Source organism: Phacochoerus africanus, chromosome 1 (genome assembly GCF_016906955.1).
Source record: "Phacochoerus africanus isolate WHEZ1 chromosome 1, ROS_Pafr_v1, whole genome shotgun sequence".
NCBI classification, from domain to species: Eukaryota; Metazoa; Chordata; class Mammalia; order Artiodactyla; family Suidae; genus Phacochoerus; species Phacochoerus africanus.
The window spans coordinates 181,380,427-181,405,292 of record NC_062544.1 but is presented as its reverse complement, the minus strand read 5'-3'; the positions used below and the strand labels follow the sequence as shown (position 1 = coordinate 181,405,292).

At 38.1% G+C, this 24,866-nt stretch overlaps 1 protein-coding gene across 2 annotated transcripts in view; it reads left to right on the top strand.

The window, feature by feature from the left end:
* Nucleotides 1–22,513, top strand: part of SPTSSB (serine palmitoyltransferase small subunit B) — a 28,690-nt gene extending 6,177 nt beyond the window's left edge. The window contains exons 2-3 of one of the 2 annotated variants that reach the window (XM_047785813.1): nt 4,163–4,256; nt 20,971–22,513. In XM_047785813.1, the coding sequence (XP_047641769.1) occupies nt 21,002–21,232 (231 nt within the window). In that variant the 5' untranslated portion in view covers nt 4,163–4,256; nt 20,971–21,001 and the 3' untranslated portion in view covers nt 21,233–22,513. The remainder of the gene's footprint in view (nt 1–4,162; nt 4,257–20,970) is intronic. The other variant, XM_047785821.1, reaches the window with a different exon arrangement.
* The last annotated feature ends 2,353 nt before the right edge of the window (nt 22,514–24,866 follow it).

The following is a 24,866-nucleotide window of genomic DNA, read 5'->3' as shown; positions in this document are numbered from 1 at the left end:
CCACAGCTGCGACTTAGGTCACCAACTGCAGCTCAGATCTGATCCCTCGCCCGGGAACACCATATGCCACAAGGTGGCCAAAAAAGAAAAAAAAAAAATAGTACCTATATTACAGTGTTATTAAGTGAACTGCCTAAAGTAATACATGTAAAGTGGTTAGCAAAGTTCTGAGACTTAAGTTGCTCAATAAATATCCACTATTATTACCAATACAGAATGGCAGTTTCCTGGGTGACAGTTTGCTATTCAAATATTACATCCCTGCCCTTTCAGCTCAATTATAAGATCAAAGGATGTCCATTAGGAATTCCAAGCTAAAGTTGTCACTTTGGGTTCAAGGTCTCTGAAAAAATTAAAAAGAGAATTTGAGAATGAATGTAAGTAGGATATTGAACAAGAAAATTACAAGGACTAGAAAAAGAAAGAAGGAAAAAAGTGCAAGATGGCACGTCCAAAGCAGTTTTTCTGGGGCAATAATATTCCTGCTCTCACACTCATCAGCCAAAGTGCCAGCTTATCTCTGTTCTGAAATATACTTGTGCCTCACAGAATGTCATGCCCAGTAAACATCAGTAACTGTTCACTGATGCAGAAGAAAGAAAAGTGGAAAAAAAATTTTATTTGAAGTCGTCTTATCTAAACCTAAGAGTCTTATACTATATTTTTGTTTCTTTTAAAAACTTAATAATCCTCTTTTTGTGTAAAACCTTTAGTCAGAATTATCACAATGCCTCTGCACATGCAGTTGAGTATTACCTTCTGAAGAAGATGAAATGCCAGCCTGTGACCAGCATATGAAAACCTAGTAACTTTAATGCTTCCCTCTATTGCTCTTAAAGAGAATATCCCCCTTCAATGGGATATTGAATTCTGTTGTAGAAATGGTATCTTAGATTCTTCCCCAACCAAGGGGGAAATCTCCTGATTTTTATCTTCTCCTAAGAATCGTAAATTGCTTCACCTTTATTAACTCATCCACTTAAGATTCATTTTTAAGTAAACTTAGCTTAGAGTCACTTTATGGGTAGAAAAAAATTAGGCAAAGGAAGAATATGTGGCCGATACTGATATTTCAGTCACCAACTCTTTTTATTCTTTGAGGCTGCAGATACTTTACTCCACAAGGGAGAGCTTGGTCCTTAAATTTTTAATAGCATATTTTATTGTCTAAAACTTTAAACAAAGAAAAAAATCAATCAGGTCAACCTAGTTTTGGCTTTGATGGGCAAGAAAATCAGGTTATAATTCAGGACGAAAAAGTTGTTCCACAGGTTTCCTCCACTTAGAAAACAAACCCTGATACAAACACAAAACGGTTGTTATGGTCATTCCTCCCAACTCCCAACCCCGCCTCCCGCCCCGTGACCACGTTACCCACTTACAGCATTTGTATCTGACAGGTTCAACAGAGTCACCTGAAATGAATCTCTTTAGAGAAGGAAGAAAATGCATGTAGAAAATAAGAGGAAGAAATAATTGTGATAAAAGTTATCATCTGTGAGCCATTATTAATATCAGGCACCATTAAGCATCTTTTATCAATGTCGTGTAACCTTCACAACAACACAGAAATAATCAACCATCTCTGTGTCACCATGTAACTGCTGTTTACAGAGGTTAAACAATATCCTGAATATCATATAATGGCAAAGTCCAGTTTGTCAATTTCAAACTCCACTCTTTCATTATGGAAAAAAATTTAATGATGTAAATCATTCTCCAATGAGATATTGAATTCTGTTGTAGAAATAGCATCTTAGGTTTGATTAAAGTTTAGTAATCTCTTCTTCAACCCTTCCCACTGATTAATAGCAACCCTCAGAAGGTGTTGTCCAGGACTCTGTTTGAACAGTGTTCCTAATGGAATCCTCACAACTTCAGTCAGCCAACCCCTTCCCCCTTAAATTGCTCTCATTGTTAAATGTTTTTTCCCTGAGGAGTTCCTGTCTTGGCTCAGTGGAAATGAATCTGATTAGTATCTCTGAGGATGCATGTTCAAATTCAATCCCTGGCCTTGCTCAGTGAGTTAAGGATCCAATGTTGCCCTGAGCTGTGATGTAGGTCACAGATGTGGCTCAGATCTGGCGTTGCTGTGGCTGTGGTGTAGGTCCACAGCTATAGTTCCAATTAGACCCCTGTTGGACCCTTAAAAAAAAAAGTTTTCCCTGAGATTAACCTCTGAAAACAATAAAAACAATTCTAAACCTTCCCCTCCATAATAGCTTGTAACACTGTTTAAAATCTTTTAGATCTTTTAAAATCTCCATGATGCATTCCTTCCCCAGAATCTTCTCATACCATTTCCCATTGAAAACCTAGATTTTCTCTATCTAGCTTCCTGTGGATGTGCTCAACTTACCGGACTGAATGTTTTTGTTTGTTTGTTTTTGTTTTGTTTTGTTTTGTTTTGTTTTGTTTTTGTCTTTTTGCCATTTCTTGGGCTGCTCCCGCAGCATATGGAGTTTCCCAGGCTAGCGGTCTAATCATAGCTGTAGCCACCAGCCTATGCCAGAGCAATGTGGGATCTGAGCCGCATCTGCAACCTACACCACAGCTCACAGCAACGCTGGATCCTTAACCCACTGAGCAAGGCCAGGGATCGAACCCGCAACCTCATGGTTCCTAGTCGGATTCGTTAACCACTGAGCCACGACAGGAACTCCCTGGAATGAATGCTTTTAACAGCAGGAAGAAGATGTTCACAAAGCCAAGAGCTGTGGCTCCCTTTCCTTATCTGTGGCACAGTACATCTATAAATACTTAAGCATATTGGTGCAAGGGTCTTATTGTCCCCCCCATAATTCATATGTTGAATCCTAACCCCCAAAGGAGATGGTATTAGGAGATGGCCCTTTGGGAGGTTCTTAGGTTGTGACAACAGAACCTTCATGGTGAGATTAGTTTTCTTATACAAGAGGCTCCAGAGAGATCCCTTGTCCCCTACACCACATGAGGACACAGCAAGAAGGTGGCAGCTAGGAATAGGAGGAGAGCCTTCACCAGAGCACAGCCATGTGGTACCTGGATCTTAAACTTGTCAGTCTCCAGAATGGTGAGAAATGAATTTCTCTTCTTATAAGCCACCCAGTCTGTGGTGTTTTGTTGTAACAGTCCGAATAGACTAAGACAATTAATTGGATCGCTTATTTGTCAACCACTTCACAACACTATTGGCTCATTTTGAAGTCAAGTAAAATTCCTTAGTCTTTTTTTATTTGAACTGATTGGGGGCCCCATTTTCCCATTTTATCCTTGGACAATTGACTTTTCAAACTGAAGAACAAGACTTTATACTTTGCCCAAAATTTTACCCTCAATTGTTCTTAGAACTCTGTAATCTGCTAAGTTTTTTATAACGCCACCCCATAACTTTGGTTCATCTGCAAATTTGATCACCTATACTTTCTCTGACATAATTCAGATGGTCAGGAGAAAATACAGAGTCCTGGGGCTCACCACTAAAGACCTGCTCACCATCTTTATGATGCTTCATCAATTACAAAACAGTTTCACAAACATTATTTTGTCTAATTCTCACTACCCTGTGAAAAAAGAGATTATCACCATTCTAGATGTGAGGACAAAAATTCAGAAAGACTGACTTGCCTGAAGTGATACAGCCAATAAATGACAAAATACAAAACAAGCCTTAGGGCTTCTGACTCTGTTTCCAGTGCTTTTTCAAAGCCAGATATTTACAGTGATTAACCTAATCTCTCCAACCTCCCCCACATAGATACCAACAGAGACTAATTAAAATCAAGAAGCATTTTCTACAAACAAAGGAAACCCAGTTTTGCACCTAGAAACCCAGTGTATAAAGCAGATTAAAAGCCAGCTACTCTGATAGAAGTGAGATGGGAGGCTCTTAGCTTCTGTCTCTCTGTCCCACCTGGGGCCTCCCCTGCCATAGATGGTGATGTGTCATCTTCTGGTCCTTAGAGTACACTGGGAAGTCACTAGCCAATGACATGTGCTCAAACTGTAACCTGTAAATAAATTTTAAAATAAGGCTAGCTTGTCATGTCTTGTTTTTACAATGTATTCTAGAGTTTTGTGGAAGATTATACCTCTAAAGGTTTAATAATCTTTTACACAGAATAGAATTGTATTAAGGTTTGAAGGTATCTTGATTTATTAAATTCAAATCTTAATTTCACAGATGAGGAAACTGCAACACAGAGAGAAGTAACACACACAGAATCATTCCTCAGAGGAGCAAGAACAAGAACCCAGACCTGGACCCTCCTAGGCAGGTAGATTCTTCTGATTATATCATGGAGTCTCACCTTTAGATATCTGCCCCTGTTTGCTAATAAGATGACATCTTTAACCAGATGGAGCTTCTGGCTCTCACTTAAGCAACCAAGAGACATTGATGATATACTTGATATTATAATGGCACTTAAGATGATACAAAGAAGTAAAATGTAGCAATAAGCTTTAGTAAAAAAAAAAAAAAAAAAAAAAGGCCTTGGAACAGTGGTTCTTAGCTTACAGACATTAAATGCAAATAGTACATGCCCAAAACTGTTAAATCAAAATTTGCAAATATTTCAAGGGTTTCACAGATTCTACCCCCACCCACCACCACCAAGTTTTTGGCCTCCTGGTTAAAAAACTCTGGCCAATTCCAGTACAAGTGCCAGGGTCAGTATTACATAGCACCAGCTACTATCTTATTTATGGGTTTGCTGGTTAGAGCTGCTTCTGTTTTGGCATCCTTAATCTTTTATTTAAACGGAACAATATCATATCCTGGAAGCCCCTTGATACAAAAGAGGAGTATGTTTCAATAAGTACTTAGTTAACCAGAGGGGACAAATTAAGAGAGAAATACATTAAAATGAAAACACCTTTTAAAAAAATGTTAATGAAAGTAAGGCTGGTTAGTGTTCATATGGGACATTCATTTTCTTTCTGTTTATTTTATTTTTAAGAAAGAAAAGTAGAATGGGAAAAAAACCTAGATCTACCCACTTTTACTAAATCTGTAGTAAATGGGAAAAAAAAGAGTAGAGGGTGTGAGCAAAAAGAACCTGATTTCTCTTCTGAATGATTGTTTCCTACTCCATCCTGTTTTTTGCTGTAATGTTTTAAAAGATTTACGGTTCTGAAACAATCGGCATCTGTTCCACATTTCAAAATAGTTTGGGATGTCCCACTATTAAAGTTATTGATAACAAGGCTTGATTTTGCTTATTCAAAACTAGTTGTTGGACACAGCCTTTGCAAAGCATTTGTAAAGGCAGTTGGTGCCATAGAAAGACCACTTTGGAGTGAGGGTATCCTAAGACTGAATCCCAGTGTTTCCTCCTTGGCTTCTGACAGTAGGTGAGGTACAAAACCTTAATGAGTATCAGTTTCCTCATCTGTGCAATGAGGTAATAATATATTTTTTTGTCTCCTTTGTGACAAGCACACCAGAACTGAATAAACATTTTGGAGAATAATCTCTAAAAGTGGCTTCTAGCTTAATAAGTGATAAAGTTCACACATTCTCCCTTAAAAATGATCCCATTGTTGTACTCTTTTTTTTTTTTCAGGGCCACACCCACAGCATATGGAAATTCCCAGGCCAGGAATCAAATCAGCTGCAGCTGCCAGCCTATGCCACAGCCATAGCAACATGGGATCTGAGCCACGTCTTCAACTTACACCACAGCTCAAGGCCATGCTGGATCCCTAACCCACTGAATGGGGCCAGGGATCTAACCCATATCCTCATGGACATTAGTCAGGTTCATAACCCGCTGAGCCACAATGGGAACTCCCCATTCTTTTTTATTCTTTGCCTGGTATTCATAGCCTTAGCTATGAAGTATATTAGTATAGTGTAATAATCATAAGAGCTAACATTCTCTTAGGCTATGTCCTATGTATTATACTAAATACTTTATAACTTTTAATCATCCCAGAAATTATATGAATGAAATTCTACAATCATTTCTTTTTCTTTTCTTTTCTTTTTTTTTTTTTTTTTTTTGCAGTAGAGGAAATTGAGTCAAAGTTGAGCAACTTAACCAGGGTCAAACCCAGGCAGGATCCAGAGCCAGACTTCATAACAACTTATCACACTGCCTCTAAACAGGATTATTGCCCAGCTCCCCATGTGGTCACAGTGAGACTTTGGGCATCCATTGCTTCATTTTTTTTCCCTGACTTTTTAGGGCCCCACCGGACACATGGAAGTTCCCAGGCTAGGGGTCAAATTGGAGCTGGAGCTGCCAACCTACACCATAGCCACAGCAATGCAGGATCCAAGCCATGTCTGCTACCTACATCACAGCTCATGGAAAAGCTAGATCCTTAACCCACTGACCAAGGCCAAGGATTGAACTCATGTCCCCATGGATACTAGTCAGGTTTGTTAACCACTGAGCCACAGTGGGAACTCCCATTGCTTCATCTTTAAAGTAGGAATCATTTGAGTGAAGCCTCTAGCCACAGCCTACCACGGTGATACTTAAAATATATTTCTGTTAATTGAAAAGGAGTCCACATTATAAGATTCTAGTGTTTTTACGGAATAGATCTGAATTCACTTTGTAGGGCTTCTGTAGCCACATACTCCAACGTTGGTGGCTTGAAACAAGAGAAAAATATTCTCTAATAGAGACATCTGAAATCAAGATGTCAGCAGGGCTGCACTCCTTCCAAAGACTCTCAAGGGGAACTCTTCTTTCCTTCTTGTGGCTTCTGATGGCTTCCTGATTTATGGCTTCATTAACTCCAATCCTTGACTCAGTCTTCCCCAGCCTTCTACTTTCTTTTCTGAGGACACTTGTCATTGGATTTTGGGTAATTCAGGATGAGCTTTTGCAGGATGAGCTTTAGCTAATTCCTGCTACAAAGACACTTTTCCCAAATAAGGTCACATGCACAGATTCCAGGATGTGTACATATCTTTTAGAAGGCCACCATTTAACCTACTATAATATCTGAACCCAAATATTTTTCTGTCTTAGTAGATTTCCTCTGGTATTCTTGACAAACATGTCCATGTTCATTCCAAGAGGGAAAAGAACATTTAATCTCACCCAGATTAAGTTTATAGTTAAGTTGGTTTCAAAATCTACTGGTTGAAAATATTTTTTCTAATATGCCCAGCCTTCTCCACATTTACTTGAGAATCAACAAAGTTCTTAGGAAACGAACAATTGTTATCTCATTTAAAAGAATAATCTTGGAGCTCAGCCCTTTTCTACTTTTTACCAGAAGCATGCAGGTACCCATGCACTTGGGAGCAGGTGAAAAAGAATGAAGTCAGTGTAATATGTCTATACCGATTTGCTCAGGAGAATGAGAAATCCAACAGGCCCAATTGTTGTTGAGACTTTTTTCTTTCAGTATATCACTGAAGCACAAGATTACAAAATCTAATTAATTTAATTGCCTGAAAGCAACATGTCTTGACATAACTTTATAAACTCCTACCTTTGCTTTCTCACCTCTTCTTGCCCCACCCCAGAAACTAGCTTATCTGGATTGCTAACCAACTCAGTAGGGAAATGTCCACTGATCTGGGGGTTGGCAGAGAGAACACCTCAACAATACTGTGTCTATTTCCAAGATCCTTGGATCCAGCCTAGCTCTCTCCGCTCATTTTCCTAAAAGCAGAGATAAAGAAGCAGATCAGTCAAGGGCAGTAAAAGAGCAACAGACTAGATCACTATTGTCACACCAAAAAAATCACACCTATTAAAGTTCAGTGTTGCTGTTCACCAAAATAAGAAAAACACTGAGCTCATCACCAGAAGATTTTTAGACAATGAAATAAGAAATAAAGAATAAGCCAGAAGAATGAGAAGGAGGAAGAAGGACAGAAAAATAAACAAAAACGACAAAAAGTTTTATGAACAATGTCATCCCCAAAATGTCTATTCAATATTATCCCCACAATTGCAAGAAAAACAGAAAAGTAGTATTAGAAAATATTATTAGAAGAGTCTTGGTTGACCAGTTGCCTATGCAACCAGATTTCCTTTGGCAGAACACTGAAAACAAATGCTTAGCAGGTATACTTTTGACAAATCAGTATTGCAGTAACTCACTTTCTTTGCCCTCAAAATATTCCCTGGTGGGGGGGGGTAGTATTCTATTTCTGAAGACATAGAAAATATAATGATAATAGACAGAGATGAAACAAAGGCTTGATTTTTCATGCTAAAGATTCTAGCTCCTAAGAAAATTGAGTCCTTAGAAGCAGAGTAAGCAGGTATTTCCTTTACCAAAATGTTGGTTTGATGGCTGGGGAAGCTAGAAGAGCTGGGAAAGAAAAGAGACAGGCAACTTTGTTATGATATGCATGGCACATTGTTGCCAAGAAAGGGGTTTGTAATGACAGTAGAAAAGTAGCCACTTTTCCACTTTTACTCCTTTGTAAATACTCTGGGTTTGGGGATCCCAAGAGCCCTTTGTTTCACATCCTTGTCAAAAACAGGTAAGCATATCACAGAATTTATAATTCTCACAAGTACCATAGGAAACTAAGCTACTAGAATTTTGCTGATGCCAAGAATAAACTTAAATAGGTGTACCCTCCTCTCAGAAGGTTCTTTGTAGTTCAGCAGTTTCCAATTTTCCTCTTACATCCTGAAAGCCAAGAAGGGAACCCCAGTTAGGATCTAACAATTATTATTTGAAGACCTTTTGAGGTTATTAATTTACTTAGCTTTGGATGGTACCGCTATGCAATTTTGCCAGACTAGTAATGCCCCACTACAAATTGAGACTCTCAGTGACGTTTTAAAAATATTGTTCAGACTATTTTAAAGTGTATTTAAAATTTCAGTCCTTCTGAATTTTTAGAGTTATTCATGGATGTTCAAAATGCTTAAATTGCAACAAAATGCACATAACATAAAAATTCACCCCCTTAGCCATGTTTAAATGTAAGCTTAGTAGTGTTAGGTATATTCACATAGTTGTCCAACCAGTCTCCAGAGCGTTTTCATCTTGCAAAGCTGAAACTTCCTATCTATTGAACACCTCCCAATTTCTCACTGTCTCCGGCCCCTAGTAACCCCTGTTCTACTGTTTTATGAGTTTGACTATTCCAGATCTCTCAGATAAGTGAAATCAAACAGCATTTGTCTTTTTGTGACTGGCTTATTTCACTTGGCATAATGTCCTCAAGGTTCAACCATATTGTAGCATGTGTCATAATTTCCTTTCCCTTTAGAGATAAGTAATATCCTATTGCATGTATTGACTACGTTTTGTTTATCCATCCATCTGCCAATGGACATGTGGGTTGTTTTTGGCTATCGTGAATAATGTACCTTAACACGTGTGTGCATTTAATGACTTAAAAAATGACTGTAAATGTGTTTTCAGGCCACTGTTAGTGTTGCAGCTCTATTCATTTTTTACTTCTAAAAACAAATTGACAGCCCTTGGGGACAATACCTTCAGAAGGAATAAGCCACCTCGAAGCTATACTCTTTCCTCTTTTCCTTCTTTATAGGATAACAGGGTTTCTTTTTCTTTTTTAAAAAAATAAAACAGTAACAAAGAGGTTCATCCTGGAAAATGGCACAACGGTTGAAAACTTGACCTAGGAAGCCTACTCTCCACTCAAAAATTGGGAGAAATAAAGAAGGACGCTTAAAATAAAGAATATATACCTCCTATAGGAGTCATTGAAAAGACACCAGGAACAAGGCAAGACATATCATCCCCAGTTACAAGTTTCTCTTCCTATTCATAACATCTGCTCAGCCTTAGTATACATGCTGCTCTTCTTTAGTTTCATTCTATGTATCTCCTTACGATAGCTAGAGAACATTGAAATTGGTATAATCCGTACTTGGTATCTCCTAAATTATTATTTATAAATTTCTGCTAAAGTCAAATTCCACATTTTCTTTCCCAGCCCTAAGTATTTCATTCATAAATTCCTCTGGAGTCTATCATAAGATGCCAATCAACACGGGCTGCTTTGAAATTACAGTATTCAACACACACCATGTTGCCCAGTGGCCTCAGTTGATAGTTAGAATAGAAGTACCTGTTTTCTATTGCTCTGCTTTTGTTGGTGTTAATGAAAACTGGAGGTAATAAGATTGGTTCAGATAGCCACCAAAAAAACCACTCTACTCTTGTGTATATTTCAAATCCACACCATACCAATAATAACGTGGCTAAACTGTTGGTCAGTCTTTTTCCTTTCAGTATACTCTTTCAGTAACTCACTTCAAATGTACAATATTATAAAACTTAGAGTAACTTGGTTGCCTAAATGCAGAAACAAGCTTTGACTTACAATTGTGTGCTTCTTTCTCTCTGAGGAGTCTATAAAACTTTCCAGCCAATTCATGAATGCATAAAGAAATTGCCCTATGGCTGTTTGATTCTCTTCTCTGGCTTTGATTTATCACAAGCTTTTAAGTTGGTTTTTTTAGCTCCCTTTAAAAACTTGAACTTCAAATCCATCACTTCTGGTCCGACTTCCAATATTGTACCTCAGTAGCAGCATGAGGAATTGCTTGCCAGAGGGTGACTCGAGAGTATTCTAGGATGAAAAGAAACTGGGAGAAAACGTTAAATAAGAATATTACCTTGTATGGGACACAGAAAACACTGGAGTTGCCCACAGAAAACTTAGAGCAAGATGTCTGGAAATTGGGAACCATCTTGTATCTGACTCTTACATAGACAAAATATAAGGTTCACCTTCAATCATACAAACTTTTATCTTTGTGAATCAAATTGTGTTCATGTCAAGAAGCATGATATGACATCTTTGTGACTAGGTCCCCAAGATAACAACCATGGCATAAAGTTATGCAGTGCATACAATGGTGTGTGGTAGCCCTGCCCAATGTACATTGTTAAAAATGTATAAAGATTGCTGTGCCTTTCAAATAGTGGTTTGTGGTAATAACTATATACGTACATTATTTTATTACTATATTTCAATGTTCTGGGCAGTTATCTAGCAAACATAAATAAGGGCTGAGGTTTTTTGTTTTGGGGGGGGTTTTACTGTAAAATATACAAGGCCCTCCATTGTTGAGGTAACCATTATAGAATATTCCATGAAGACTCTTCAACTCTATAATTTAATAAAATCTTACAAATAAGGTTGCACCAATCCACAAGGAACAACAATAAATACTACTATTACTATCACTCTGACTCTTAAAATTATTTCTAAAGTTCTCACAAACTATCCCTACATTCCTTACCACATCACTAGACAGACTTAGAGGTATTAACTATTATCTTCATTTGAGAAAGAAAAGCTGTAACACAAAAAGAGTTTGGAACTTCTCCAAGGACACAAAGTAAAATGAATGAATGAGTGAATGAAGAGAAATAAAGAGAAAAGAGAATAAATAAAATAAAATAGAAGGGACAAGAAAAGAAAAAAAGCTGTAAGAGAATTCAGGTCTCCAGATGTTCTCATCCTGGGATTTTTTTTTTTTTCCATTAGAGCCACTTTTCTGCCTACCAGTCTTAAATTATTCTTCACCTAGAGTAAGCCCTTGTAAAAAGCCATTTTAATGGGATTTAAAACCACATTAGAAGTTTTTTATTCCCCCAGAGATTCCATGAGCTTTTAACAGTATGGGGAAATTAAAAATCATTTGTCACAATAAAAAAAAAAAATTAGTACCAACTCCCTTCCATCCTACAAAAAGACATATTGTACTGAATTTGACAGTACTTAGAAAACAATCTGTATAATACTTATTGCCTGAAAGCAGACAGTGAGAATTTATAGGTACTTTTTATGTGCCCCACATTGTGCTATGAAAATATTAAATAAGTACAAGTGTGGTCCCTGCCCTCCACATCTTTAAAATTCAATCAGTCAATCAGCTAATCAGCCAACCAATTCACCAGCCGGTATATACGTACCTTACATTCCAGGCACTGGGGATAAAGAGATGACCGTGACATATTCCCAGTATTCAAAGACCTCATAGTCTAGTGGGGAAACATTGCACATGGCTAATTATGATACAGTATAAGTGCTACAATGGTAACCCTTAAGAGACATCAGTATACTATCCTTGGAAAGAGTGGTCTCCTGAGAATGTTTCATAGAAGAAAGAAGATAAGCACTACATCTTGAAAATAAATAGGTTTTATCTAAAAGAAAAGGGGCACAAAAATATTTCTAGAAAAGAGGATGAACTAAAATGTGGAAGCTTTAAAGTGAATGGCATTTAGCAGAAGAGACCAGAGATGATGCAGGAGGGATGGACAAATCAAACTGTGAAGGGCCTTAAATGAATGTGCCATTTCACAGGACATTGAAGGGTTTCAAGCAGAAAAATAAATCTGTAATTTTAGATAATTCCAGCCACAGCATGGCAGATTGTAAGGTGAAAAGTAGACAAGTTGGACACTATTTCATTAGTCCCAAGCAAGATATGAACAGAGTCTACAGCACTGCCTAATGAAATTTTCTGCAGTGCTGGAAACATTCTCTATCTATGCCATCCAGTATGGTAGCCATGGGCCACATGTGGCTACTGAGCACTAAAAATTTAAATTGCCACACATTGGCTGGTGTCTGTCAAATGGGACAATGCAGAAAATCTTGGAGATGCTGGCACTTGAGTTAAGCCTTAAGGGGGTGGATTTCCAACTGCAGGTTGTAACTGGTAGGTTGAAAAACCATTGTGGTAGCTCACAATTGGGGTGTTTTGTAATGAATAAAGACGATAACATAGAACACAGCAGAATCAAATGGAATAGAATAGAAAATAAAATATGAGTTCACACTGCAGAGTATTATTTTGAGAGATATTTATTTCAGTTATATGGCTATGTATATGTATGTTTCCGTGGATCACAATGTGAAATGTATTTTTCCTCTCTACCGTGTTTGAAAATGTTTGAAAATCAATCCTGTATGGAAGGCTATTGTTTAACTATGTTCAGAGTTACAAGGAAGAGTTTTCTAGAAGGATAGAAGAGCATAAGCAAAGTCATTGGAGTTTGGAATAGGATAACTCCGGCCCTTTTAAGTTTTTTCTAATTATTGTTTGCCTTCAGAAAATTTTAACAGATTTTATTGTTTAGAATATTTTTAGACTTACAGAAAAATTGAGGTGATAATACAAAGAATTTCCATATACTTTGCACCTAGTTTCCACTATTAACCTCTTTCATTAGTATGAAACATTACAATTAATGAGCCAATGTTGATATCCTATTATTAAAGCCAACATATTAATCTAATTTACTCAGTTTTTACCTAAAATCCTTTTTCTGTTTCAGGAGTCCATCCAGGCTAACACATTATATTTAGTTGTAATGTTTCCTTAGGCTCTTTTGGGCTGCGACAGTTTTTCACACTTTGTTTGTTTCTGATGATCTTGAGAGTTTTAAGGAGTACTAAGAATTTTTTTTTGTCTTTTTAGGGGCACACTTGCAGCATATAGAGGTTCCTAGGCTAGGGGTCACATCTGAGCTATATCTGCCGACCTACACCACAGCCACAGCAACACCAGATTTGAGCTGCATCTGCAACCTACACCACAGCTCATGGCAATGCCAGATCCTTAACCCACTGAGCGAGGCCAGGGATTGAACCCACAACCTCATGGTTCCTAGTCAGATTCCTTTCTCCTGTGCCACGATGGGAACTCCGAGGGGTACTAAGAATTTTAAGGTCAGGTATTTGGCGAGATGCTGCTCTGTTGAAATTTCCCAGATGTTTTCGTTTTTCCTCATGATTAGGCTGAGACTGTGAGTTTGGGGGAGGAAGACCACAGCAGTAAACTGTGGATTTCATGCCATAATATCATGAATACATACTATCAACATGACTTATCACTGTTGATGTTGGCCTTGATCAGCTGACAGAGGTATCGGTTATCAGTCCCCCCCACTGTAAATTTACTCATTCTTATCACCCTTTTTTGTACTCTTTGGAAGGAGATCATTCTGCTCCTTTAAATGAATCACTTAATTAAAGGAAGGCTTGAATCTGAGTAAGCCATATTGAGTTCTTTCCAAAGAAAGCTGCTTCCGAGGACAGACAGAGTCTCTTTTTAGATACGGCATCTCTCTTTAGCAGCAGGCAGGATACTTTTTCCACTTCTCAGATTTTCAGGTTCCAAATATGAAGCCCAAAAAAAGCTGAGTGACTGACGTAGAATTCCAAAATAAGTTGGGAAGGAGTTCACCCAAAATCGATTGTAGGTCCTTTTGACTTTTCTTTTCAGCCCTAGATTCTGATATTTTAAAAGTAAATGTAACCCAAAATATGTTAGGGTTTTTTTTTTCCCCCTCTCAGGAGGGAAGATTCACCATTAGCTAATGTTTAGAAAGGAAAATCCCTTACTTAGAAAATCCAATAATTTGGAGCACTTCCTTTAGGCAAAGGAGAGCTGCAAGATGAAGTCATTTGCAGTATTCCCAAGGCAAGTGCCACTCTAACAAATCACTTGCCATTCATCTTTAATTGCAGTTGCCTGTTTACCACTCCCATTCCCATAGACAGAAACCAAAAACATGGAACCTCCTGAGCAAGACTAACCTCTGCTTTTTCACTGCCCTGCACATTTCCCTTACAGTGCTCTCCTTTCATGACTCATACACGCGGGTTCATCCAAACACGTTGGGATTTCATTGCTCTATTCATTCTAAGTTTTTTCTCTGTTCAGACCCCTGTGTAATGTGGATCACAAGTCCCAGGACTTTTCCCTCTCATTGCAGAAAAAGAGATGAAACTTTATCTTTCCCCACTGTACACAAATCTAGTGAGAGAGAAAAAAAACATTCAGTGACATTCAGAAATAAAAAATAGCCACTTACTTTCCAATCAATTATGAGATAACTTCTTAGGGGAATTCCAAGTCCTTACTATTTTCTACTGTCACAGTGTCCCCATTTATTCTCTAGGTTCCCTTTAGGAACCAGTCTCTCTCTGGTTCCCAAGACTCTCACTCTCATTATCCTTCTCTAATACTGTCTCCCTTCTCCCTCTTTCTCCCCTCAACCTTACAAAACTCTTCTTTGAGTCTTTGATCCATGTTAAGTTGTACACTACTAATAAGAACCTTGATTTTTGCCAGTTCCCCATAGTATCTGCAATAAATAGGCATTCAGACTCTCCTTTGACTAGAGGAGAATCCTAACTGGGATTTCAGCAAAGAATCTTGAGTAAGAGCAGAGGAGAATCTGGGGACACAGAGAAGCTGGCTGAGGTCTTCCAGAAAGCTACACACTGAATTCCAGCATTCTTGCTCAACTTAGAGTCTTTGAAGACTACAGAAAACCTCCATTGGAATTTCTACTTATTTCATCCAATGCCGAAATATGGGATAGTCAAAACCTAGAATAATCTGGTCACTTTAGTTCACCTTGAAAACCAAATTTAATGTCAACCAATATAACTTAAGTTTAATGTTAGCCCCATAGCCTTGGTCTTTTCCTTAAAATGATTGACTAGGGAGTTCCCTGGTGGCCTAGCATTTAAGGATTCCATGTTATCACTGCTGTGGCTTGGATTCTATCCCTTATGCATGCCATGGGAGCAGCCAAAAAGGATATTTTTAATAAAATAAAATGAGTGATTAGGTCTAGGGATTCTACAGTCCATCCAGCTACTAACATTCTAGAATTCCACCTTAGCTGCCTAACACATGTGGTAAATATTGTCTAAAATGTGTATTTGTGGAATATACTCAACTAAATTACAATCCTTTGGGACAATGGTCATGCCTGTCTCAGTCACCATGGAATCTCAAGTTTCTGGTGCAATTACCAGCATGTTAATAATTATTTTCAAAAAATAAAAGGGAGGGTAAAGATTTCTCCAGTTAGATTCCATCTTCCTATCTATGTACTTCCTCCATACACAAATCCCTTTAATTGATGCTTTGCTTGCATTTCTGCTAATCCTCACAGCAACCTTAAACAGAAGGATTGTTATATCCATTAACAGGTGAGGGACTTGAGGCCCAGGACAACTAAGTAACTGGGCCAAGGTCACATACCCGGCAAGTGGAGGAGTCAGAACTTGAACCCATACCTATCCTTATTCCCAAACCCATTATGCAAATGAAATAAAAGCACGTTCTGAAATACATATAATCCTATAAAAATAGAAATTGTTTTGTTATTATTACTAGAGAAGTTCTTATAAACCAAATCCATTAGGTATCTTAGAAAATGGTACCACGTGGATTCTTCTGAAGGAGATGTTATCCTGTTTTTAAAACAATGGCCCAGAGGAAGACTTTGTTCAGGCCTCATAATTCATTCCTCCAGGGAACAGTGCTGACCTTTGCCCCACTCCCACTTCTTACAGCGCCTTTCACCTGCTTTGGTTCCACAGGGCTCCCAGGCCTCCCCACTCACCTGAGGGTATCACCACAAAGCTTCCACTGTTAGAGGCAAACCCACTGTACCATTATACCACGAAGACCAACCGCAACGTACCTAGGGAGGGAGTGCCACTTTTGAATGCACAACCTCATTAAGATTTAAGAGGATTCTAAAAATCAAGTTTAGAGGAAACATTAAAAGGAGAAGAAACAGACTTCTTCCCTCCTCTTTTCCATATACAGGAAATCATCTATTAAAAAACACAATTACAAACAAGGAGATTCATGCTGTGTTTGAATACAGTAACCATTTTAAGTTCTTTGTTTAGCGCTACTGGGATATGCCATCAAGTCTTTAAGGGCAAATTGATTTCACATTTCATTGTGAAAAACGAAGAGTTAAGACGTTTGCTGTCTTCTAGTTCTAGGTTACCGATGGGCAATTAATTTCATGGCCTTTCTGGCATCATATTTCCCAAATTCAGTTTCTTTTCCTAGCTTCCTTCTTAGCATTTTTCCATGCCCTTTCCTCCCATTTAGCACTCATTCCTGGCCCTTCATCACTGAGTGTTACATGGTCCAGTTTGCTGCTGCCTAGAAGAGCATCTCCTGCCTGCAATGCCATTTTGGAACAGATTCCTTCTAAAGCTGTTACTACTCAGAAGAAACCACATAGTAGTACTCAAAATGCATTTGTTTAATGAATGAATGAATACTCCTTCCCACATTACTCATTTTAAATTGTCTAAAGTGGTTTTCTTAAATCTTGCATGTTATCCCATAGGAGATTTTAAAACAGACTCAAAAGGAAGTAAAAATATATTACCTAAACAAATCCAGAACCTAAATACAGTGCATAGTCTAACAACAGGTTGAAGCAGATGGTTTATCAACAATAACTCTCTTCTCTTCTCACCTTTGCATAAGCAACAATGAAGAAATAATCTTTAAAATTACTTTTCATTAATAAGGGGAAAAAGAATCAAAGAAAAGGGGGAAAATCAATGCTTTTGTTGACTCTTAGTCTTCCTGAGACTACGCTGAAATGTAACAATAAAAGCACTTTTCGCATGCCAGAGCTCACTACTGAGAGGGCTTGGAAATGACACAGGGCACTGACACAGGGCACTGTAGAGACTGGCAAAATTTTTTAAAATCTTAATTCTTTAAATTGTTAGCAATATGTGACCAATGTCTTACCAGGTATCCAGCTTTGGTGTAACACATGTTGGTATTCTTTAAATCTCTCATTTCCTTGATTGATTGATTGATTTTATGGCTTAAAACAATGAATACTGACTATCTTAGTTTCTATGGTTCAGAAATCTGAGCACAGCTTAGCTTTATGCCTCTGGCTCAGGGTCCCTCACAAGGCTGTGATCAAGGTGTCTACTGGGGCTGCTTGAGAAAGAAATTTAATTTTTGAAGAGAAAGTAATGGCCAGGCAATTAATTTATACAATTTTAAAAGCTAAAATGTAGAGAGAAAAAGTCAATGTTATTTCTAAATGAGTAATCTGCCTCATTTATAAGAGTAGCAAGAGAAGTAAGAATATTTTTAAACTGATTTTCAGTACAAGGTTGATTTTGAATGAGTTAACGCCCATGGGAGAGCAGAGGCATAGATTTACTGAAACGACTGGTATTCAAACTCATTTCAGCTTGGCTTCAGAATGCAGGGAATGCAACATGTACATATGAGCTTAAAGCCTCATCCTGTCAAACCCACCACAGCACCCCCCTATTTAAAAACTCTGGAGCCCCCTTACTCATAGCATAAAGACAAAATAATTATCCTACCCAAATAGGCCCTAGAGTGCTTTGCCTCACAGTGGTTGTTCCTTCCTCTTAAGTTTTCTCATACTCCGAGCCTCCCTTCCCAGATCTCTACTCCTTTCCCTGCTCCCCTCAATCACCTAACAAGCTCCTTCCCACCTCTAACCTCTGCACAAACACAAGTTGACCCCTCTGTCTTGGCCATTCTCCCCACCTGACAACCTATTTTATCTGATTCACAGTCATTTCTTGGATTTCATCTCAAATATCTCTTCCTCAGAGACCTACTCAGACTAAGCTAGTTTCCCACAGCCCTTTATATATTATTCTTGTCCTTTGGGGCACAATGTGTAGCTGATAATTATATATTTGTAAATATTATTTGATTGCTACCTATCTTCCCAACTGGACCAAGCTTCCTAAGGGGAGGGTCTGTGCCTGTCTGAGCCATTATTCTCCCACCTTCTTCCTGCACAGTCTTGAACTTCATACCTGATGAGTGGACTTTCACATTCCTGATCAGTTACTTGGCACCACCCCAAACTCTACCTAGATAATGAAGAGGGAGCAAGTGTGGGTATCCATGAATGAGATTTTTTAAATTAAATTTAGTTTGAAATATATAGTCATCTAGTGGGACAACCTAAAAACTCAAATAGATACCTCCTAATTTTCCCTCTTTTGGCCTACTAGTGGAAATTCCTGGTTGCTTGTTCACTGAAATTCTCCTTCTGTCACTCATTTTCTCCAAGACCTAACCCTACTGGCTTTCACTATTCCTCTGCAACCAAAGCTAGGAATGAAAAAGAACATTGGTGGTAACTTCTCACTGAAGTCCACCTGCCAGAGCAAGGTATTTATTTATTTATTTATTCATTTATTTATTTTTGCCTTTTCTAGGGCCACTTCCCTCAGCATATGGAGGTTCCCAGGCTAGGGGTCCAAGCAGGGCTATAGCTGCCAGCCTACACCAGAGCCACAGCAACTCAGGATCCGAGCCATGTCTGCGGCCTACACCACAGCTCACAGCAACGCTGGATCCAACCCACTGAGCAAGGCCAGGGATCGAACGCACAACCTCCTGGTTCCTAGTCAGATTCGTTAACCACTGCGCCATGACGGGAACTCCAGAGCAAGGTATTTAAATCCAATTACTTCCTCCCCACTCTGGCTTCTAAGAAAGATGGGAGTCTCACTTTTCATAGGAAAGTAAAACGACTTCAATTTGTATCATTTATTTATTTGGACTATCCTAGCTATTATTACAAATAATCATAATTTGTAGCACAAAGACTTTCTCATTTTAAGCTTATGTGGAAAGGATTACTTATTATCAAAGCCAAGCCCTTGAAAGTCAGCAAAAACCAATCGTATCCCACTTATGTTGGAACTATGAATCATCCATAGTTATTTTAATTTGGTTACTTGTCATTCATTCATTTACTCATTTGTTCAGCAGTTAATTTACTGATGGCTGTCTCTGTGCCAGGCATGAGGATCATGAGAGTCTCTCTATAGCCTGAGTGTCCATGGTCTTATGGAGCAAAAATATTTTGCTTTTACTCAAGAGAGAATCAAAGGAAAGAGAGATATTTTCAAGTCAGAACATAGAAATGATCTTCAAAAAAATATAGTTGTGATTTGAATAGCAAAAGCCATCAAAGTGGATTCAGATGATGTGGCACCACTATATTCTTAGGAATAAGCAAACAGGCACAAGTGAGTGTATCCCCAAGGACACTCACCGTATCTATGAAAGTCTTCAAAATCTTCCCAGGAATCTTTAAGAAATGATAGATGCCCTTCTGTCTAGGAGGTTTTATATATGGTTTTAACTGTGATCCTATGTGAGGGCCAACAAAACATTTTTATGTGTTTTTTCTAAGTTCTCTACCAGAAAACCAAATGACCACGCAAAGGTACACTTTGGGTTCCCCTTTGCTTCAGAGGTGCCAAGACCACCCACATGTCCAGTGCTTCACCAGAAAGACTCACAGGATTCAACATATATAAGTACTCACAGCCTTGGTTTATCACAGCCAAAAAAACTTACAACAGGATTGGCAAGGAAGAAGGACACAGGTGGAGTCTGAAGAGTTCCGTTCACAGGCTTCCAATGCTCCCTCGCTCCCATGAGTAGATACACCGAATGTGCTTCTTTATCAACAAAAAGTGGTGATGCATGTCCAATGTTTCTGCCTAGCAAGGCTCATTAGAGACTCAGCATCAAGGTTTTTCAGGGGGCTGTCACATAGACACTCTTTGCCTGGCAATTACAAAAATTCCAGACTCCCAGAATAAAGCAGGTGTTCACCATAAATTACAGTATTTGCACAGTCTAGGCATAGTGAATCATCCTGATCCATTAGGGAATGGAGAGAACATTCCAAAAGCCAAGTTCCCAGATACCAGCCAAGGGCCCTTCTAAAGATAGCCTCAGGCTTGCTACATTAACACTTTTCTGCACACCATTCTTTAATCTTCTTCCAGAATATATGTTGCAGGAAATAGAAAATTCACATTTATCTCTCTAGATATATAGAGCTAAAGAAAATGTGGTTAGCCTAAACTTATAGATAATTATTAGTAGGGTTATAATAATCTATAAATTATTATAGCAATAATAATAGAGTTATGACTAGCAATATTATTTTTAAATATAATTGTTATTAATAATATTATTGCTATCAATTCTAGTAGTAATGGTGATGGGTAATGGAAATATTATTAATTCCCATGTTTAATATACTGTGTGTTATTTCCACATAATATTCCTATTAATAATTCACTCAATGATCACTAACATACTTTGAAAAATTTTAACATGCTGAGATCTAAGGAGATTCTGTGTTTGGTGCCTTATTTTGTTTTTCTTCTAATCTGTTACCTTTTTTTAACAGGGAAGACTTTCTGCAGCTTGAAGAAGCCAATATGGATTTCAAGGGCGTGAAGGACTATTTCTCCTGGCTCTACTATCAATACCAAATCATTAGCTGCTGTGCTGTCTTAGAGCCCTGGGAGCAATCCATGTTCAATACCATCTTACTAACCATTTTTGCTATGGTCGTGTATACCGCTTATGTTTTTATCCCAATCCACATTCGCCTGGCCTGGGAATTTTTCTCCAAAATATGTGGCTATCAAGGTATAGTTTCTAATTGATATTGTTTGTATTCTATGAATGGGCATCGCATATGTATATGTTGCTTACACTGTATTGATTTAGGTGGATACAGTGGGTTCTTTCACTATCTGACCTGAAAAGCTCTCTCCTCTATGCATTTGTATATCCTGCCTGAGATTTGACATAGATTTCTCTTTACCTGCTACATTGTGCGTCAGACCATTGATAATACAGTGACCTTACCTCACCTATCAGATTCTCTCAACTTAAATCTAGGACTTTAGAATTTGTTTTTAATCAGGAACTTTCATATAAACTCTTTCTGGAAAGTAGGCTCATAAGAAACCTATCAGATTCATACTGAAAATGCTCCCTGGATACCTACTCTATAGTGAAGGATATATTTTTAAAAAATTTGTTCACAGACTACTGTCAAAGGTATCCTATCCTTGTTTACAATATACAAAAATATCTGAATAAATTATATAGATCCCCCAAGTCTTTTTTTCTAGTAACCTGTTGATACCTAAAATTCTTTTACTTCGTATAAAACGATGGGTTGAAGGCAATTATCTCCTTTCATACATGGTTCATGAATTGTTTCAAATGCCTCTAAAAATTTGGCTTTATAACAGTTTAAAATCTAAAATGTTGATTTTTAGATAATCCAGTAAGTATTATGATACAAAATAATTTTAAATATAAGAAGCAAGATATAATCAAAGTAAATTGAGATATTGTGACTTGTGAGGCTGCCTTACCTTGCGTGATGCTGGGGGAAAAGAGACAAGAAATTGCTTCTTTTCTGTGCTTTCACTCAGTGGAAGGGGAGAAAAATCATATATTGGGCTACAGGAAGAAAAGCTAATAAATAGACTGGAAGTAATATTCTGCCAGCAGGAACTCGACAGCTCCAGTTAAATGCTTTGATATAGTGGCTCCTTTGCAGAGCAAAACCAAGATTTATTAAATTTCCTTCAAAGTGTTTATCTTAAAAGAAATTAAATACAAGGTTTTTAATTATACTGCTGAATCAAATGTGAATGCCAAAGACCAAATCTTGTAGCTTTTCTTTCCTCAATAAATATTAATGTTGGTAATTCTGGAGGGTAAAAATATAAATGGGTTTTGGACAATGTTTTCACACTCGTTTGCGTTCTGAAAAAAAAATTCCAAGGACAGCTAGAGAGAAAGATGTTTGGCATGCCGAATTAGCTTGCATGTTTGTTAAAAGACAAAGACACGTGTTTTGAAGATAAACCAGATCTGAACATGTATTTGTTGATTTTTGCAAAATAAAATTAGGTTTAATTTTATAAATAAAACGTCCACCTCCAGATTTGCTTTTTCCTCATATTGCGCTAAATATCTAGGGGCTTTCATCCATATTTCTCCCCAAACTTACCATTTCTAACTAATTCAATGTGGTAACTGACCTTAAGACAGTAGGGTAAGGCTTACATTTATCAAAGGTTTTCTCCAAGGTAGACACGTTTTACACGTTGAAGTAGGTATTAAGGTCTCCCAGTTATAGTTAAGGAAGCTAAAAATTGGAAAGGGTACATTTCTTTCTCAAGGTCCTTTAACTACTAGTGGCAAAGCCAGGAAGTAAATCCAGGTCAGGACCACATGGGCCCTGAAATATTTGCCACATGGAAGTCCATGGGAGGACAATGTGAGCAAATGAAAGCTAATGGGTTGGGGTCACCAACATGATGGAAAACAGAACACCATCAATAAAAGGGGTAGGAGACTGAGAATACAGCTAAGATTAGAGGAATAAGAAGCCCAGGCCCCAGCTCTGCCTTTGCTGTTTACGTGGTACTGCATTCACCCATTTCAATGCTGTCCAGGCCCATATGCCTGTTTTGAAAGACTGCTTTCTCTTCTAAATATTTAACAGAAGATTCTCAGTTAAGCATGAACTTGGATGCATTCCCAGTTCACAATGATTCAACACCCTTAAATACATGGACCCCTGCTAAGAACTCTTGGAATTTAATCACAAAGATACTACCTTGACCTTCTTAAAATCCTCCTTCTAAAAATAAGAATTAAGGGAGTTCCCGTCGTGGCGCAGTGGTTAACGAATCCGACTAGGAACCATGAGGTTGCGGGTTCGGTCCCTGCCCTTGCTCAGTGGGTTAACGATCCGGCGTTGCCGTGAGCTGTGGTGCAGGTTGCAGACGCGGCTCAGATCCCGCGTTGCTGTGGCTCTGGCGTAGGCCGGTGGCTACAGCTCCGATTCAACCCCTGGCCTGGGAACCTCCATATGCTGCGGGAGCGGCCCAAGAAATAGAACAACAACAACAACAACAACAACAAAGACAAAAGACAAAAAAAATAATAATAGTAAAAAATAAAAAAATAAAAATAAGAATTAAAATAAATGTGAATAGACACAGAAAAGCTTGATAAAGGATATTGCAAAGCACTACCCCAGGATGTCACTTCAAAGGTAAGCATTTCCTCTGTGTAATCAAAATAATACATACAAGGTCCAAAAAATGTAATCAAACATAGCTTGAACAAAAATCTACACGCAGAAGGGAAGAAAGCTCCACCAGCCCTGCCTACTCTGTCAGTTTTTCTAGACTAGGCAGAGATGCTCTTTACCTTGACCATAGTTAGCCTAGATTAGGAACACTTTTTATTTGCTTTTGCTTTGCTTCTATTATTTGTATATTTTAATAGTATGTATAGAACTTAAAAAAAAAAGCTAAGGGTTTTATGAGTCAAATGGGCTTGCATTTTTCACTCACTAAACTAGGCGTCATAAGATACTTCTTCACTGGTATTGACCAAGTCAACAATTACTTTTATCTACTTGTGCAACAAAAAACACAAAATGCCAAGAAATCAGGCAGTTTTAACATTGAGTTAGCATAGCCCTGTCTTTAATAACTCATGTGAGAAAAAAAAATCACTAGTCCACATTTTCTACTTTTCCTTTCTATCATTAACATATCTGGGTCTTCCCACTAGTAGAGCATGTGTCCCTGAAAGGCAGGAAATTTATCCTTATTTCTGCATTCCCAGTTTCTAGCCCAGTGCTTAGTATAGAGCTGAGCAGATACACATCCTAAGGAACATGACATAGTTCCCATACCCTTTGTCCACAATGAAACAAGGAAGCTCTGTATTTGTGTTGGGCCAACCTGAGAATGGACAACTTCTGGATATTGACCAAAAGAGCAACATTGATTTGTTTATTTATTCAATAAATGTATTAAAAGTCAACTATGTGTTGATGGGTAAATACAGGAATGGCAAGAGGACTAGATATGTGAGGAAGAAAGTAGAGTAGAAACTATGGGGTAGGTATTCAGGTGTTTGTTAAAAAAAATTCTCCTAACTTTATGTATGCTTGAAATTTTTTTAAAATATTTATTTATTTATTTATTGGCCATGCCCATGGCATATGGAGGTTCCAGGGCCAGGGATCAGACCCAAGCCACAGCAGTGACCAGAGCCATAGCACTGACAACACTGGTTCCTTAACCTGCTATGCAATCAGGGAACTCCTGAAAATTTTTATTAAAAAATGCTAGGGGATGGAGTTCCCTGGTAGCACAGAGGGTTACAAATCCAGCATTGTCACTGCAGCAGCCTGGGTTGCTGTTGTGGCATAGGTTTGATCCCTGGCCCAGGAACTTCTATATTCCTGGGCCA